At 43.7% G+C, this 15,335-nt stretch overlaps 1 protein-coding gene across 2 annotated transcripts; it reads right to left on the bottom strand.

Annotated features, from left to right (window-relative positions):
- Nucleotides 1-2,607: 2,607 nt before the first annotated feature.
- On the bottom strand, nucleotides 2,608-7,079 carry LOC129552132 (serine protease 1). 2 transcript variants are annotated; one of them, XM_055420297.2, is made up of 5 exons: nucleotides 7,040-7,079; nucleotides 5,478-5,637; nucleotides 4,308-4,561; nucleotides 3,286-3,422; nucleotides 2,608-2,757 (listed from the first exon to the last, which is right to left on the bottom strand). In XM_055420297.2, exons 1-5 carry the CDS (start codon nucleotides 7,077-7,079, stop codon nucleotides 2,608-2,610), a joined length of 741 nt encoding a protein of 246 aa, XP_055276272.2. The 2 variants fall into 2 exon arrangements, with proteins under 2 accessions (XP_055276272.2, XP_088688848.1); XM_088832722.1 differs by having other exon boundaries at nucleotides 3,286-3,418; nucleotides 4,304-4,561.
- Between the last annotated feature and the right edge of the window lie 8,256 nt (nucleotides 7,080-15,335).

A 15,335-nucleotide genomic window follows, 5' to 3' on the forward strand; every position in this document is an offset into this window, starting at 1 on the left:
AGAAGGTGATATTGTCACCAAAACCAAGTCCATATGCCCGACACACGGTGAAGCCGAACAATACTAAAACACTGGAGTTTGGAGAAGAGAAAATTTACTCTAGGGCCATGCATGGAAACAGGTGGCTTAAACAGCGAGTTTGGGTTAAACCCCAAGCTCCCTGAAAGCTGTCAGCAAAACCCTTTTATAAGAAAAGAGAGGGATGGGGTGTGGTTAGTTGTTATAAACATCCTGGTTGTCAGAGCCTTTATTCTTAAGGTAGGATCGTGGTCAGTCACCACGTTGCTGTAAATCTCCATCAAAACAAATGTTATTCTCTGTTCTGACAAGAAAGGGCAAAGTCTCTACTTTCACCTGCCAAGGTCCAGGCCCTGGCTAAGATAAAAGGGTGTCTGCCCAGGTTGGTTACCTGGAATGTAAAACCAGCATCCAATCTCCATCTCCCCATTAGTGCCCAGGCCCAGCTGATGAGACAGATCCCACCTGGCTCCCTCGGGATCAGGTCCCCAGACCCTGCCCAGCTGTTATCACTTAGCATGCCAGGTGCCCAGGACCCAGCTGGCCCTCAGGCTCCTCAGGCCACCCAAAGTTGGGGGGTGGGGTGTATACCATGGACCCATGTAGACAGCCCCAGCCATTAGGTTGCAGAGGAAGTGATGGGAGAGAGATTCTTTCAGCCAGGGGGTGGCCGCAGTGAGGGCTCCAGAGCTCGGCAGGACACAGCCCCAGTCTGTCCCCTGCAGCCCACCCAGCTTACCTGCCCGCTTAAGGTGGGAAGGCCTGGAGGGGCTTGGGGAGAAGGCCTCCACTTACCCCTTACCACACTCTCCTCTGGGAGGACCACAACACAGCCAACCATTGGCCAAGGGCAACTTCCACCCACCTGGTGAAAGGTCTCCTAATGATCTGGAGTAATGGTTGCTTGGTAACAGGGTAACAGCTGTGTGCCATTGGCTGCACTCCACTCGCCCCTATTAAAGTACCAGAGTCAGCTCTCTCACGTATGTGAGGATACAAAAAGGCAGCTATCTACAAGCCAGAAATTGGGCCCCCTCCTGTGTCACCTTGATCTTGGACTTTCCAGCCTCAAACACTGTAATTAACGTCTGTTATTTAAGCCACCCAATTTGTGTTTTTCTGGTTATAGAGCACCAAATATGATAACACCCATCCATCACCGTATCATGTGATCCTACTGGGGATTACAAACATTTTTACCTTTCAGACCTCCTCCGCCTATTCCAATGGTTTTATGTTTAGACCATATTGTATCTTTTTTCCTGTGTGTGTGCTAAGTTGCTTCTGTCTGGTCCAACTCTTTGCGATCCTAGGGACTGTAGCCCCCCAAGCTCCTCTGTCCATGAGGTGCTCAAGGCAAGAGCACTGGAGTGGGTTGTCATGCCCTCCTCCAGGGGATCTTCCTGACCCAGGGATCCAATCCACATTTCTTATGTCTCCTGCATTGGCAGGCAGATTCTTTACTACTAGCACCACCTGGGAAGCACCTTTTTTTTCTTGATTCATATCAAATACACATAGGAATCATGTGTTGGGACCTGTACTCCTTAGACGTTCTCTAAATGATCCAGGGAACAGCGTTGAAGAGCTAAAGGAGATGTCTGTGCTTCCTCTTGGGATAAGGCTGAAAAGAACAGAGAACAACACCCTTGTAGCCTAGACTTTTATGACCTCAGGGTAATAGATCAACTTTCCACAAACTTATCTACATTTTCACCTTTTTTAAAAAATTATACTTCAAAATGGTACATACTTTGGGCTGGAGTTTTGGGGGGTGGTCTAGTGTGGGAGAGAGGTACAGACTGCTCGCATGAATCACGCCTGCTGGAGCAATAAAATTCCTGATGGAAAAGAAGAACATCTTGGAGAATAAAAGAAATAGGTAGGTGAACCCTTGGAAAATACAGGATCTGTTATTTTGTAAAACATTCTCCATCTAGCCTTTCCTTTAACCTAGTCTCACAGAGTTTCAAGTAGATAGGAGATGAAGGAAGAGAGGGAAGTCACGGCAGTAGCAAAGCCTTGGGAAAAAAGAGAGCTGGGAAGGAAGGTTCAAGAGGGAGGGGACATATGTATACGATTCATGTTGATATATGGAAGAAAACAACACAGTGTGTAAAGCAATTATCCTCAAATTAAAAATAAATAAATATACAAATAAAAGTGAAGACAGCTGGGGCTTCGTCTCAGCCTCATAGCTAGTCCAGTGACTCTGGGCAGTTGGTTCTAACGTTCTGCATTTCAGTGTCGGTATGTGTGACAATGTGAGGGTAACAGAGGCTGATAACCTTATCCATCTTTCTAGCCTCAGTATCCACACAGAGCCTTGCATATGGTGAGTGAGCAGTGATTTATTTTGATGAGGCTGAACGAATGACTAAATCACCTTTCAAATTCCGTCTTCACATAATAGTTCAACTCTATGTCCACCATCTTCTCAGCAGCCAGACTGAAGAGAAAGTACATAAAAACCAACTAACGACCCTTGAACATATTTGATTTTATAAATGATTTTATTTCAGTAGCGCTTTCAGGATGGGAGGAAGGTGAAGCTGGCTAACAGGGAGGGTCATGAAGAGAGGAGGCTGTTTAGTTGGAAGCGATGGTCTGCTGAATCCAGCTCACGTAGTTGCAGACCTTGGTGTAGACACCAGGCTTGTTTTTCTGAGCGCAGCCATAACCCCAGGAGACAATGCCCTGGAGCTTTCCATTGCAGACCACAGGGCCGCCGGAGTCACCCTGCGCGAGAAGGAAGAGCCAGTTAGGACTCACAGCTCTGCCCAGAGGGGAGAAAGGCTCAAAGGTGTTCCTCCTTTCCCCGGGGACCAACTCTCCAGGCTGCTGATCCTCCATGAAGACCCCGTCTTTCCCTGGAAAGCCCACCCTTGTTCTCCACGCCGTGCCCCTTTTCTTACTCCTCCCTCCTTCTAGATCCCTTCTTTCCTCAGCTACAGGTCTGTTAGGCAGAAAGGAATGGGTAGTTCAATGCTGCCTACCCAGTCAGGCTCTTTTCAGAGTTTCCTACTACTATATCCTTCGTCAGAAGGGTACCTGGATGTATTGCTTGCACATGATCTGTGTATCTTTTCCCCTGAAACTTAACCATTAATACGGCAAAAAGTAAACTTGTTATTTATCCCCAGTTGATCCTGAGCCCTCATGATCAGTCCCAGAGACAGCTTTACAACATTCTGAGTTTCAGGAACTGGGAAGTGCAGTGAGATCCGTGAGGCTGAGCTGAAGGACAAGGAGTGCAAAGCAGCTCACCTGGCAGGAGTCCTTTCCGCCCTCCAGGTAGCCCGCACAGAACATGTTGCTGGTGATCTGGCCTGGGTAGGCACTTTTGCAAGAGCTGTCAGATAGGATGGGAGCCTTCAGACACTGCAGGACATCAGGGTAGCTGGCTGTTGGGGACAAGATTGAAAAGAGAAGAGGATTACCCACACAATCTGGGAAATGTCTTTCTCAGTACCTCTCCCCATCTTCCCAATATTCCCATTCCTTCCCTCCAATTGCTAGTAACTTCTGTTTTGGAAGAACAACCATTATCTGGAGGGTCTTCCAAATGGTTTCAGTCAGCAAATTGTTCTCTCCCTAATACTAGTATCAGTGACCACATATCTTCAACCTGGAGACTTTATTTCTGAAGCAGGGCTGTACTTTGAGCAGTTCCAGCCTCAGCCTCTGTTCTATGTACCTCCCCATTCTTCATTCCTCTGCAAATCACTGTTCATATTTTAGGGGCATACCTGGCAACTTTATTATTTTTTTTTTTTTTTTTGCTGTCTAGTGCTTTATTTTTTTTTTTAGGTAATTATTTTTTATTGGAGGCAAATTATTTTACAATATTATATTGGTTGGTTTTGTCATACATTGATATGAATTTGCCCCGGGTTTACATAAGTTCCCCCTCCTGAACCCCCCTCCCACCTCCCTCCTCCCTTTATCCTCCCTCTGGGTCATCCCCGCATGCCAGCCCCGAGCATCCTATAACATGCATTGACCCTGAACTATTGATTCGTTTCACATATGACAACATACGTGTTTCAATGCCATTCTCCAAAATCATCCCACCCTCACCCTCTCCCATAGAGACTTTAGCACAGTCCTTTCTGTGTTGTCAAGCAGAGGGAGCCTACACATTTCAGTTTTGTATCCTAAGATTCCACAGAACCCCACTCTCCTCTGGGAACGCTGCCTTGAGTGACAGCCAGGGCTACCTGTCCCTGAACAAGGTTTTCACCTCTCGGATTCTCAGACCTGGTGGCCGCGTTCCCCGTGAGACTTACTGCCGCTGCTTTTGGTGTTGCCCCAGCCGGAGATGAGACACTGGGTGCCAGCAGAGGCACAGGATGTTGGCAGGGAGACAGAGGCTACTCGGCTGTTGAGACTGGCAGCTGATCTCAGTTTAATCAGCATGATGTCGTTGTTTAAGGTGTTTGAGTTGTAGCTGGGATGGACGATGCTCTTGGAAGCGCTGATGAATTGCTCATTGCCCTCAACGACATTAATGTTGTCTTCTCCCAGACGCACTTGGATTCCGCTGGATCAAAAGATGATAAGTTCTCTAAGTCTCCAGTGTGAGGGCCTCCCCCTCCCAGTGCAGCCCAGCCTTAAGCATAAGCACAGAGGGAAGGCCCTTACAGTGCGCGTGTGTGCACACACACAGACACACACACACACAGACACACACACACACCCACACAGATCATTGTTCACTCAAGGTAGTCCTACCACGTGTGGTGCAGGGTAGAGGATTCCCTAGGTCGGTGTCAGTCCAAGGCCAGACTCACAACCCAAGAGGCTTAAGATGTTGAAACAACAGTGTGCAGTGCATATGTCTGCAGATAACTAGATCTGATTTTTGGGGAAGATTACGGCGAGCAGGGGTGATCATTGTACAAACTGTTAAGCGGAAGAATCCACCCTGAATCTCAGGTACTGTATTCTTTAGGTATAGGAGTGGGAACCAAATGATGCCAACAATACATGAGATGAAAAGGGACATGGTGTTGATTAATCTAGTTGCGATTGTCAATTACTGTACAGAGATGTGGCCAGCCTCAGAGATATGACAGAGTACTAAATGAACAGAATGAGTTGAGATTATCTTCAGGTTGTACTGGAAATCTTTGTTTGTTACTTCCATACGCCACTTTTCTCCTGGTTGAGTCGTAATGATTAGAGCTCCTAAGGTACTCTAGGTATATTTAATTACTCAGTATTTCTCTTCCTATGTCTTTATGGCCCTCATTTAGAAAGACATCAGCGAACTCTAAGGGTATGTTTTTGTGGGTAAGTGCCTCAAAGCGTACAGTGCCTGGAGTAGGGGGATAGTGAGGTCTTGGAATCTGAACACTCCCCCTCAAGCATGGCTCTGTAGTTCACCCTGATTGTCTTTGGCATGGTTGAGGATGCCCTGACCTCAGAGAACAGGACTGTGAGCAGTAGTTACTTACGACTTGTAGCAGTGAGCTGCAGACACCACCCACTGGCTATTGATGAGGGAGCCCCCGCAGAAGTGGTAGCCAGAGTTCAGGGACACCTGGTAGGGGACAGTATTTGCCCCACAGGTGTAGCCGCCGACGATCTTGTCATCATCGTCCACAGGGAAAGCAACTGACAGAGAAAAGTTGGAAACTATCTGAAGAACTGATCCACTGTGGAATTTCTACTTTGTAGCAAGGTTTTTCAGATGAACCAAAAAAAATAGGTCCTATTTTCTTATCAGGCATAATCAAGAAAAGTGTGATTTTAGCATTATTATTTTCAAAATCTTATTGCTCTATACATTTGACACATATGCTAAGTATTTATGCTATTATAACTATTAATGTTTAATGCATGCTTTAAATTTGATCAATATACTGATTTTTTTTACATATGTGATACACACACATATCAGAGACTCCTTACACAATAAATGCCTTGAAGCCCACTACCTGAGAATATAAAGAATATTTTTGACACAAAACCTTGCTAAGGAGACATATAAGTATGTGTTCAATGAAGCTTTGCAGTCACCATCATTGTGTTTATTTGTAGAGTTCAGTATAGCATAAATACTACAAGAGGTAACAAAGGAAACTCTTAAATGCCACATGAGTTGTTCTGACCTGTAAAAGAATAAGGAGTTTTGTACTTTTGTTCCCCCAATTTCTTCTTGGTTCTCACCTAAAATATTCACTAAATAATCTCATAGAACATTATGAAGTTTCTCCAATCTTTCTCCTCGTCCCAATCATGTTTCCAACATTTTTAATTTATTCAGCACTGTAAATTTTGGACCACTGACTTACTATGATTCCTAAAGACTCTAAATATCTGGGATTATATGCTATATGCCCCATTGTTCATATTTTCTAAACTAACTTTGAGATAGACACTTTTGATATATAAGTAGGCCTATTGAATTCATTTATAATAATCAAATTTGAGGAAACTTTGTAATAAGTTTGAAAAATACAACTGTATTGAAGAGTATAAAAACTGAATAGTCTTTATTTATTTTCATGATTGCATTACTCCAAAATTTCATTAGTGAAGATGTGATAAAACCCAGCCCGAAGATTTTATTCAGAAGAAATATAGTGTCTTTGCCTGTTAAGCTCCCTCTTAAGAAGCTCTTTAGTATAGAGGAGACTCAGGTGAGATACTCACAGCCTCAAGGAGCTCAAGAGTAGTCATTTGTTTCAGCTGTTAGCTACAAATTCTTTTAAAGATCAAAACAACATTTCCTTAATGTTGACTATATTTTTCACTCTTCATAGACCATAACTGAAATTCAGGGCAGATCCTTCCTCTTGATACTTTCTACACTGATCAACCCAACTCTCCGTAATCTTCTCCAACAAATGAGATTTAGTTGTCTACAGACGTGTACTATACACTGTTATTTCAACATCTTAAGCCTCTTGAGTACAGAGATTATATTTGGCATTCACTGTTGGCTTCCAGAGTACAAAGTACAACCTTAAAAAAGTCATAGACCCCTACTGATCACTTTTTTGTTAAGACTCACCAGCGGCTCCCAAGAGAGCCAGAAAGATGAAAGTCTTCATGGTTATCACCGGTTCTGGACTAGGGACTAGGTTGCAAGGTTTCCATCCACAGCTATTTATATGTCCAGGTTTGTCATTGACACCCACGGCCACAGGTGCCAGAAATGTGATTTCCCTGGGAAATCACAAATCCAAATTTAGAATTCAATTTCATGCCACACTGAAGATAATTCAGCATCCAATCTACCGCCTGTGTCCACTTTTCCAGAAGGTTATGGGAATGGAAGAAATGAGTCCACCTGGTGGACACTGCTCCCCTAAATAAAAAAGTAAGTTGGAGAAAGATCATAGAATAGGGCTACAGGTGGCTTGATTCCCAGACAAATAATTTAGGTCCTTGGTTGTCTCAAGTGTGAACTTTTACCCTGCGGACTATCTTGAGAGCTACATCCTTGAAGTTTAATTAATATTGCCTGTTTTACAATTATATCATCTGTCTTGTGGTAGCTCTGGCCTTGTATACCCATGTTAATGTTTTGGTATTAATAGGAACACTTGTTGTCCTAAGAAAAGAACAAAAATTTTACTCAAAACCACAATAGTTCAAAATAGAAAAGAGAAAGTGAGCCCAATTTATACTTATCTAAGTTTACTATTTAATAGGCATATTCTAAATACTTCAGTTCAGTTCAGTTCAGTCACTCAGTCATGTCCGACTCTCCGTGAGCCCATGAATCACAGCACGCCAGGCCTCCCTGTCCATCACCAACTCCCAGAGTACACTCAAACTCATGTCCACAGAGTCGGTAATGCCATCCAGCCATCTCATTCTCTGTCGTCCCCTTCTCCTCCCACCCCCAATCCTTCCCAGCATCAGAGTCTTTTCCAGTGAGTTAACTTGTCGCATGAGGTGGCCAAAGTATTGCAGTTTCAGCTTTAGCATCAGTCCTTCCAATGAACACCCAGGATTGATCTCCTTCAGAATGGACTGGTTGGATCTCCTTGCAGTACAAGGGACTCTCAAGAGTCTTCTCCAGCACCACAGTTCAAAAGCATCAATTCTTCGGCGATCAGCTTTCTTCACAGTCCAACTCTCACATCCATACATGACCATGGGAAAAACCATAGCCTTGACTAGACGGACCTTTGTTGGCAAAGTAATGTCTCTGCTTTTTAATATACTGTCAAGGTTGGTCATAACTTTCCTCCCAAGGAGTAAGCGTCTTTTAATTTCATGGCTGCAATCAGCATCTGCTGTGATTTTGGAGCCTATGTTAAATTAGTAAATCTCTAGACAAACCTACAAGATCCCTCCTATGATTCCCATATCACAGATGGGAAAACTGAAGGCTCACAAAAATGCAAGGGACTTTGCTAACATCACAAGGCAAGTCCCTGGTAGGGTCAGGATTCCAGTCTTGGAAATCTGGCTTCAATGTCTATACTGTCAACCACTATGTAACACTTCCCTAGTCAGTTCACCAAAATCTGGAGGCTGAAATGCTGCAGAATTCTTGGCCAGTGAAAAGACAATGGGAATTTATTGAGTGCTTATAATGTATCAAACACTGTGGACGGGCCTTCCATACATCAGCTCATTCAGTCCTTACAAACAGCTTTGTGAGTGCTGTGCTCTAAGTTTTGCCATTTTTATAGGTGGAGAAATTGTACTTAGAGAAGCTAAGATATTTTCCACAAATTTTCAGTTCTGTGAGGTGATCCATACAGGATTCAAACACAGAAAGCCTCACCTCAGAGCCCATGCCTTCCACACGATGCCATACACATAACAGGAATGATGAAATAACGTATTTTAAAGCAGGACAGCAAAAATTAAACAATTTAGCATTCTCTTTGTGTCACTTTGGACTTCTTCCTTTCCTCCTAATGAGCAGTGTGCTTCTGCTTTTCATAAATCCTCAAAAATGGAGTGGTTGCAAGACAGTAAAGTTCTTTTTTTTTCCCTTTATTCTGAAGCTAGCAATATAACTTCTTAAAAGTTTTATGTTTTTTCCCAGCTCTGTAGGGGTCATGAGGTCTTGCTACTTGCTTTGTACGTGCTTACCTGGACTGTGTATCCTTGGTGAACTTCACGTAAGCTATCACATCACCATGTCATTTCAGTGTATGATCCTGGGACTTGAAAATGTATATAACTGTGCCTTTGATGTCTAACAGGTGGAACAGTCTTCAGAGCTTCCTAGAGTCTGTCTCAGTGGTTGTAATCCTCAGCTTGGGTTGTGTAAAATTCCTTTTCTTCCCTTAATTTGATTGCTCATTATATTTTTCTCCAGAGGAGAAAACTCTGAATTCTACCAAATTAAGGGATGATCACAAGGAGCATATGAAATTCTGAAATATCCAAGAAATGGATTCTTGGAGCAAGAATTGTCATAATAAATGTGACACAGCAGAGTATCCAGGAGAGGTGAATCTCAATGAGAATGAACCTCTAACTAGATTATAGCCAGATTCTGAACCTATACAATGCATCTGAATGGCATCCTAGGATGCTGTTTCTTCTTTAGCAAATCATCACTCCTAAAGTAGGTTCTATGTCTTACATTTAAAAGTTTTCTGATATGAAGAAAACTTAGTAGAAGGCAGAGCTTCTCCACTCTGGCACTGTTGATAGTATGAGCCAGATAATTGCTGTGGGGTGTTGGCCTGCACACTGTAGGATATTCATCAACATCCCTGGCCTAAAGTTATAGGTAGCACTAGCCTTCCTCTAGTTATGACCAAAAGTGTCTCCAAATGTTGCTGAAAGTTCAGTCAGGGGTCCATTTCATCCCCAGTTGAGGATGACTCAATGAAGGTAAAATATAGCAGGGCAGCTTCTAAGGATACAGCCATGGAAAGTGCCTATATTGTCCTTACTTGACCTCATACCCACTGAGTACATTGTACACGAGGCAGGAAGCTACCATTCACTAATTCCTAAAAATCAAGAAATGCTAAGGAGTAAGAGGAGAACCAGGCCCAGAATGAGAAATGGGGTATCTTCTCATCATATTTAATTATCTTCCATTTTTGATACCTCCACAATGAGGTACTGGGTGTTGTATTATTCTCTATCATCCCTGAAACTTCCCCCCAAACTTCATCAAGGATCTTAACCAATGTGAAAAACACATTCTAGAGAAGAGTTTGCACAATAATTGGTTTGTGTGCTGCTGTGTCCTAGAGGTCTCTGTATGGTGTGCCCTGGGTTTTTTGACTTGAATTCCTCCTATCGGGATGGGAAAGAATGAGGGTTGCAAGTTAAGGACAGTTAACTAGGAAGAAAGGCAAATTCCCAACAAAACCCCTTGAGGCCTGTCTGGCTGCTGTGTGATGAGTCTTCACTCATCTAAAGCAGTAGCAGGAATATAAGAAAAATGCCAAGTGATGATTTCCAGGCTTCAGTAATTCCCATACAAGTTTCACACATGTTGCACGCAAACTGCTTTGTCTTATGTATTAAGGTGCTCCTAGACTATTGCCTAGAAAATCTCATGGATGGAGGAGCCTGGTAGGCTGCAGTCCGTGGGGTCGCTAAGGGTCGGACACGACTGAGCGACTTCACTTTCACTTTTCACTTTCCACTTTCACACATTGGAGAAGGAAATGGCAACCCACTCCAGTGTTCTTGCCTGGAGAATCCCAGGGACGGGGGAGCCTGGTGGGCTTCCATCTATGGGGTCACACAGAGTCGGACACGACTGAAGTGACTTAGCAGCAGCAGCAGCAGCATGTTGGGTAGGGAGGCCTGGCATGCTGTGATTCATGGGGTCGTGGAGAGTCGGACACGACTGAGTGACTGAACTGAACTGAACTGAATGTTGGATGCATAGATATTTACAGTTATGTCTCCCTCTTGGAATGATCCCTTGATCATTATATAGTATCTTTCCATATCTCTTGTAATCTTCTTTATTTTAAAGTCTATTTTGTCTGATATGAGGATTGCTACTCCAGCTTTCATTTGCTTCTCATTTGCAAGGAATATATTTTCCGTCCTCTCACTTTCAGTCTATATGTGTCTTTAGGTCTAAAGTGGGTTACTTGTAGACAGCATATATATGAGTCTTGTTTTTGTATCCACTCAGCCAGTTTGTGTCTTTTGGTTGGAGTATTTAACCCATTTACATTTAAAGTTCAGTTCAGTTGCTCAGTTGTCTCACTCTTTGTGACCCCATGGACTGCAGCACGCCAAGCCTGCCTGTCCATCACCAATTCCTGGAGTTTACTCAAACTCATGTCCATTAAGTCAGTGATGTCATCCAACCATCTCATCCTTTGTCATCCCCTTCTCCTCCTGCTTTCAATCATTCCCAGCATCAGGATCTTTTCAAAGGAATCAGTTCTTTGCATCAGGTGGCCAAAGTATTGGAGCTTCAACTTCAGCATCAGTCCTTCCAATGAATATTTAGGACTGATTTCCTTTAGGATGGACTGATTGGATCTCCTTGCAGGCCAAGGGGTTCTCAAGTGTTTTTTCCAACATCACAGTTCAAAAGCATCAATTCTTCAGTGCTCAACTTTCCTTATAGTCCAACTCTCACATCCGTACATGACTACTGGAAAAACCATAGCCTTGACTAGATGGACCATTGTTGGCAAACTAACGTCTCTGCTTTTTAATATGCTGTCTAGGTTGGTCATAACTTTTCTTCCAAGGAGCAAGTGTCTTTTAATTTCATGGCCGCAGTCACCATCTGGAGTGATTTTCAGTTCAGTTCAGTTGCTCAGTTGTGTCCAACTCTTTTCGACCCCATGAATCGCAACACACCAGGCTTCCCTGTCCATCACCAACTCCCAGAGTTCACTCAAACTCATGTTCATCGAGTCGGTGATGCCATCCAGCCATCTCATCCTCTGTTGTCCCCTTCTCCTCCTGCCCCTAGTCCCTCCCAGCATCAGAGTCTTTTCCAGTGAGTCAACTCTTCGCATGTGGTGGCCAAATGGAGTTTCAGCTTTAACATCAGTCCTTCCAAAATAAATTCTGTCACTGTTTCCAATGTTTCCCTATCTATTTGCCATGAAGTAAGGGACCAGATACCATGATCTTAGTTTTCTGAATGTTGAGCTTTAAGCCAACTTTTTCACTCTCTTCTTTTGCTTTCATCAAGAGGCTCTTTAGTTCTTCTTAACTTTCTGCCATAAGTATGATGTTATTTGCATATCTGAGATTATTGACATATTTCCTGGCAATCTTGATTCCAGCTTGTGCTTCATCCAGCCCAGCATTTCTCATGATGTACTCTGCATACAAGTTAAATAAGCAGAGTGGCAATTTAAAGCCTTGACATACTCCTTTCCCTATTTAGAACCAGTCTGTTGTTCCATGTCCAGTTCTAACTGTTGCTTTCAGACCTGCATACAGATTTCTCAGGAGGCAGGTCAGGTGTTATGGTATTCCCATCTCTTTCAGAATTTTCCACAGTTTGTGGTGATCCACACAGTCAAAGGCTTTGGCATAGTCAATAAAGCAGAAATAGATAAATTTTTGGAACTCTCTTGCTTTTTCGATAATCCAGCAGGTGTTGGCAATTTGATCACTGGTTCCTCTGCCTTTTCTAAATCCAACTTGAACATCTGGAAGTTCACGGTTCACATACTATTGAAGCCTGGCTTGGAGAATTTTGAGCATTACTCTGCTAGCATGTGAGATAAGTGCAATTGTGTGGTAGTAAGAACACATTGCCAACATCTGCTGGATCATGGAAAAAGCAAGAGAGTTCCAGAAAAACATCTATTTCTGCTTTATTGACTATGCCAAACCCTTTGACTGTGTGGGTCATAAAAAACTGTGGACAATTCTGAAAGAGATGGGAATACCAGACCACCTGACCTGCCTCTTGAGAAACCTATATGCAGGTCAGGAAGCAACAGTTAGAACTGGACATGGAACAACAGACTGGTTCCAAATAGGGAAAGGAGTCCATCAAGGCTGTATATTGTCACCCTGCTTATTTAACTTATATGCAGAGTACATCATGAGGAACGCTAGGCTGGAAGAAGCACAAGCTGGAATCAAGACTGCCGGGAGAAATATCAATAACCTCAGATATGCAGATGACCCCACCCTTATGGCAGAAAGTGAAGAGGAACTCAAAGGCCTCTTGAGGAAAGTGAAAGAAGAGAGTGAAAAAGTTGGCTTGAAGCTCAACATTCAGAAAACGAAGATCATGGCATCTGGTCCCATCACTTCATGGGAAATAGATGGGGAAACAGTGGAAACAGTGTTTTTTAGGGCTCCAAAATCACTGTGGATGCTGCTTGCAGCCATGAAATTAAAAGACGCTTACTCCTTGGAAGGAAAGTTATGACCAACCTAGATAGCATATTAAAAAGCAGAGATATTACTTTGCCAACAAAGTTCCGTCTAGTCAAGGCTATGGTTTTTCCCTAGGTCATGTATGGATGTGAGAGTTGGACTGTGAAGAAAGCTGATCACCAAAGAATTGATGCTTTTGAACTGTGGTGCTGGAGAAGACTCTTGAGAGTCCCTTGGACTGCAAGGAGATCCAACCAGTCCATTCTAAAGGAGATCAATCCTGGGTGTTCATTGGAAGGACTGATGCTAAAGCTGAAACTCCAATACTCTGGCCACCTCATGCGAAAAGTTGACTCATTGGAAAAGCCTCTGATGCTGGGGGGAATTGGGGACGGGAGGAGAAGGGGACGACAGAGAATGAGATGGCTGGATAGCATCACCGACTCAATGGATATGAGTTTGAATGAACTCTGGGAGTTGGCGATGGACATGGAGGCCTGGCATGCTGTGATTCATGGGGTCACAAAGAGTCGGACAGGACTGAGCGACTGAACTGAACTGAAGGATGGCCCAGTGGTTTGTGTAAGCTTCATATAGGGTGAGATTTGTGCTGAGTTTTTGTTTGTTTGTTTTTCCTCTGATGGGCAAGGTTGAGTGAGGTGGTAATCCTGTCTGCTGATGATTGGGTTTGTATTTTTGTTTTGTTTGTTGTTTAAATGAGGCATCCTGCACTGGTGGTTGGGTGATGCTGGGTCTTGTATTTAAGTGGTTTTCTTTGTGTGACCTCTCACTATTTGATACTTCCTAGGGTTAGTTCTCGGAGAAGGCAACGGCAAGCCGCTCCAGTACTCTTGCCTAGAAAATCCCATCAGACGGAGGAGCCTGGTAGGCTGCAGTCCATGCGGTCGCTACGAGTCAGACATGACTGAACGACTTCACTTTCCCTTTTCACTTTCACACATTGGAGAAGGAAATGGCAACCCACTCCAGTGTTCTTGCCTGGAGAATCCCAGGGACGGGGGAGCCTGATGGGCTGCCGTCTATGGGGTCACACAGAGTCGGACACGACTGAAGTGACTTAGCAGTAACAGCAGGGTTAGTTCTCTGGTAGTCTAGGGTCTTGGAGTCAGTTCTCCCACTCCAAAGGTTCAGGGCTTGATCTATTCTTAGTTTCTCCTACAGCTTCAGGTGTCTACCTGACACTGTTCCAGTCAGCTGGATGGAAGAGGAAGTCTTCTGGGAACTTCTGAACAGGATTATTTTTCCTTACAGAGGGACAGATGTGCAGAGTACTCTATGGTACAGCTCTTCACTCTTCCCACCTTGAATGTGACATGGAAAGCTCTGAAGTGTAGAACTGCAGCAGCCATCATGTGACCAGTGTCACTGACAGAGCAAGACTGACCCACCTGTTTCAAGAGGCAGCAGGTTTGAACCCTGCCAAGCTGGCTCCCCTGGCCTGGAGACAGGCTTCCTCATGCTCCATCTAACAGTCACCTCTACCTTCTCATTTTCAAATTACACTTCTTTTCTTGAGTCTCTTCTTAAAAAAGATGTTGATATGGTATGTCTTTGTGAATTTTAATTTAATGCACATCTAAATGAGCACATGCCATTTTTAAAAGCTATTTACTTAAAAGTGGTCACCCATGAGTTACCTAAAATCATGCTGAAGAATTCTAATGATGCACATAGCAGCATGGGACTAGTCAGATGTTCAAACAGCACGAAGGTGGGGATAACCAGGGACAGCAGATGGTGGGGGTGGGAGGTAGGTGGAAGGGAGAGGGAACAGAGTAGACCAGGTATTGAGTGAAAGAGGTTTGCATTCTAAGTGAAAGTTTCAAGGAGAATGGTCCCTGTTGGAGAGGCCAGTGGAATACGGGGTTAGTACGAGGTGTCTCTGTATCTATGTATGTGTGCTTGTCATTTCTATGAGGCAGGTTAACGAATCTGAAGAAGACATCTTTGCATGGTTGTACAAGAGCTTGGACCTTCAAGATACTTTTTTCTTCTGAGATACTGAAATATTTCTGTGAAGTTTGAACCTAGAG

This window comes from Moschus berezovskii, chromosome 3 (genome assembly GCF_049115385.1).
Source record: "Moschus berezovskii isolate FMDL1 chromosome 3, NW_MosBer_1.0, whole genome shotgun sequence".
NCBI lineage: Eukaryota > Metazoa > Chordata > Mammalia > Artiodactyla > Moschidae > Moschus > Moschus berezovskii.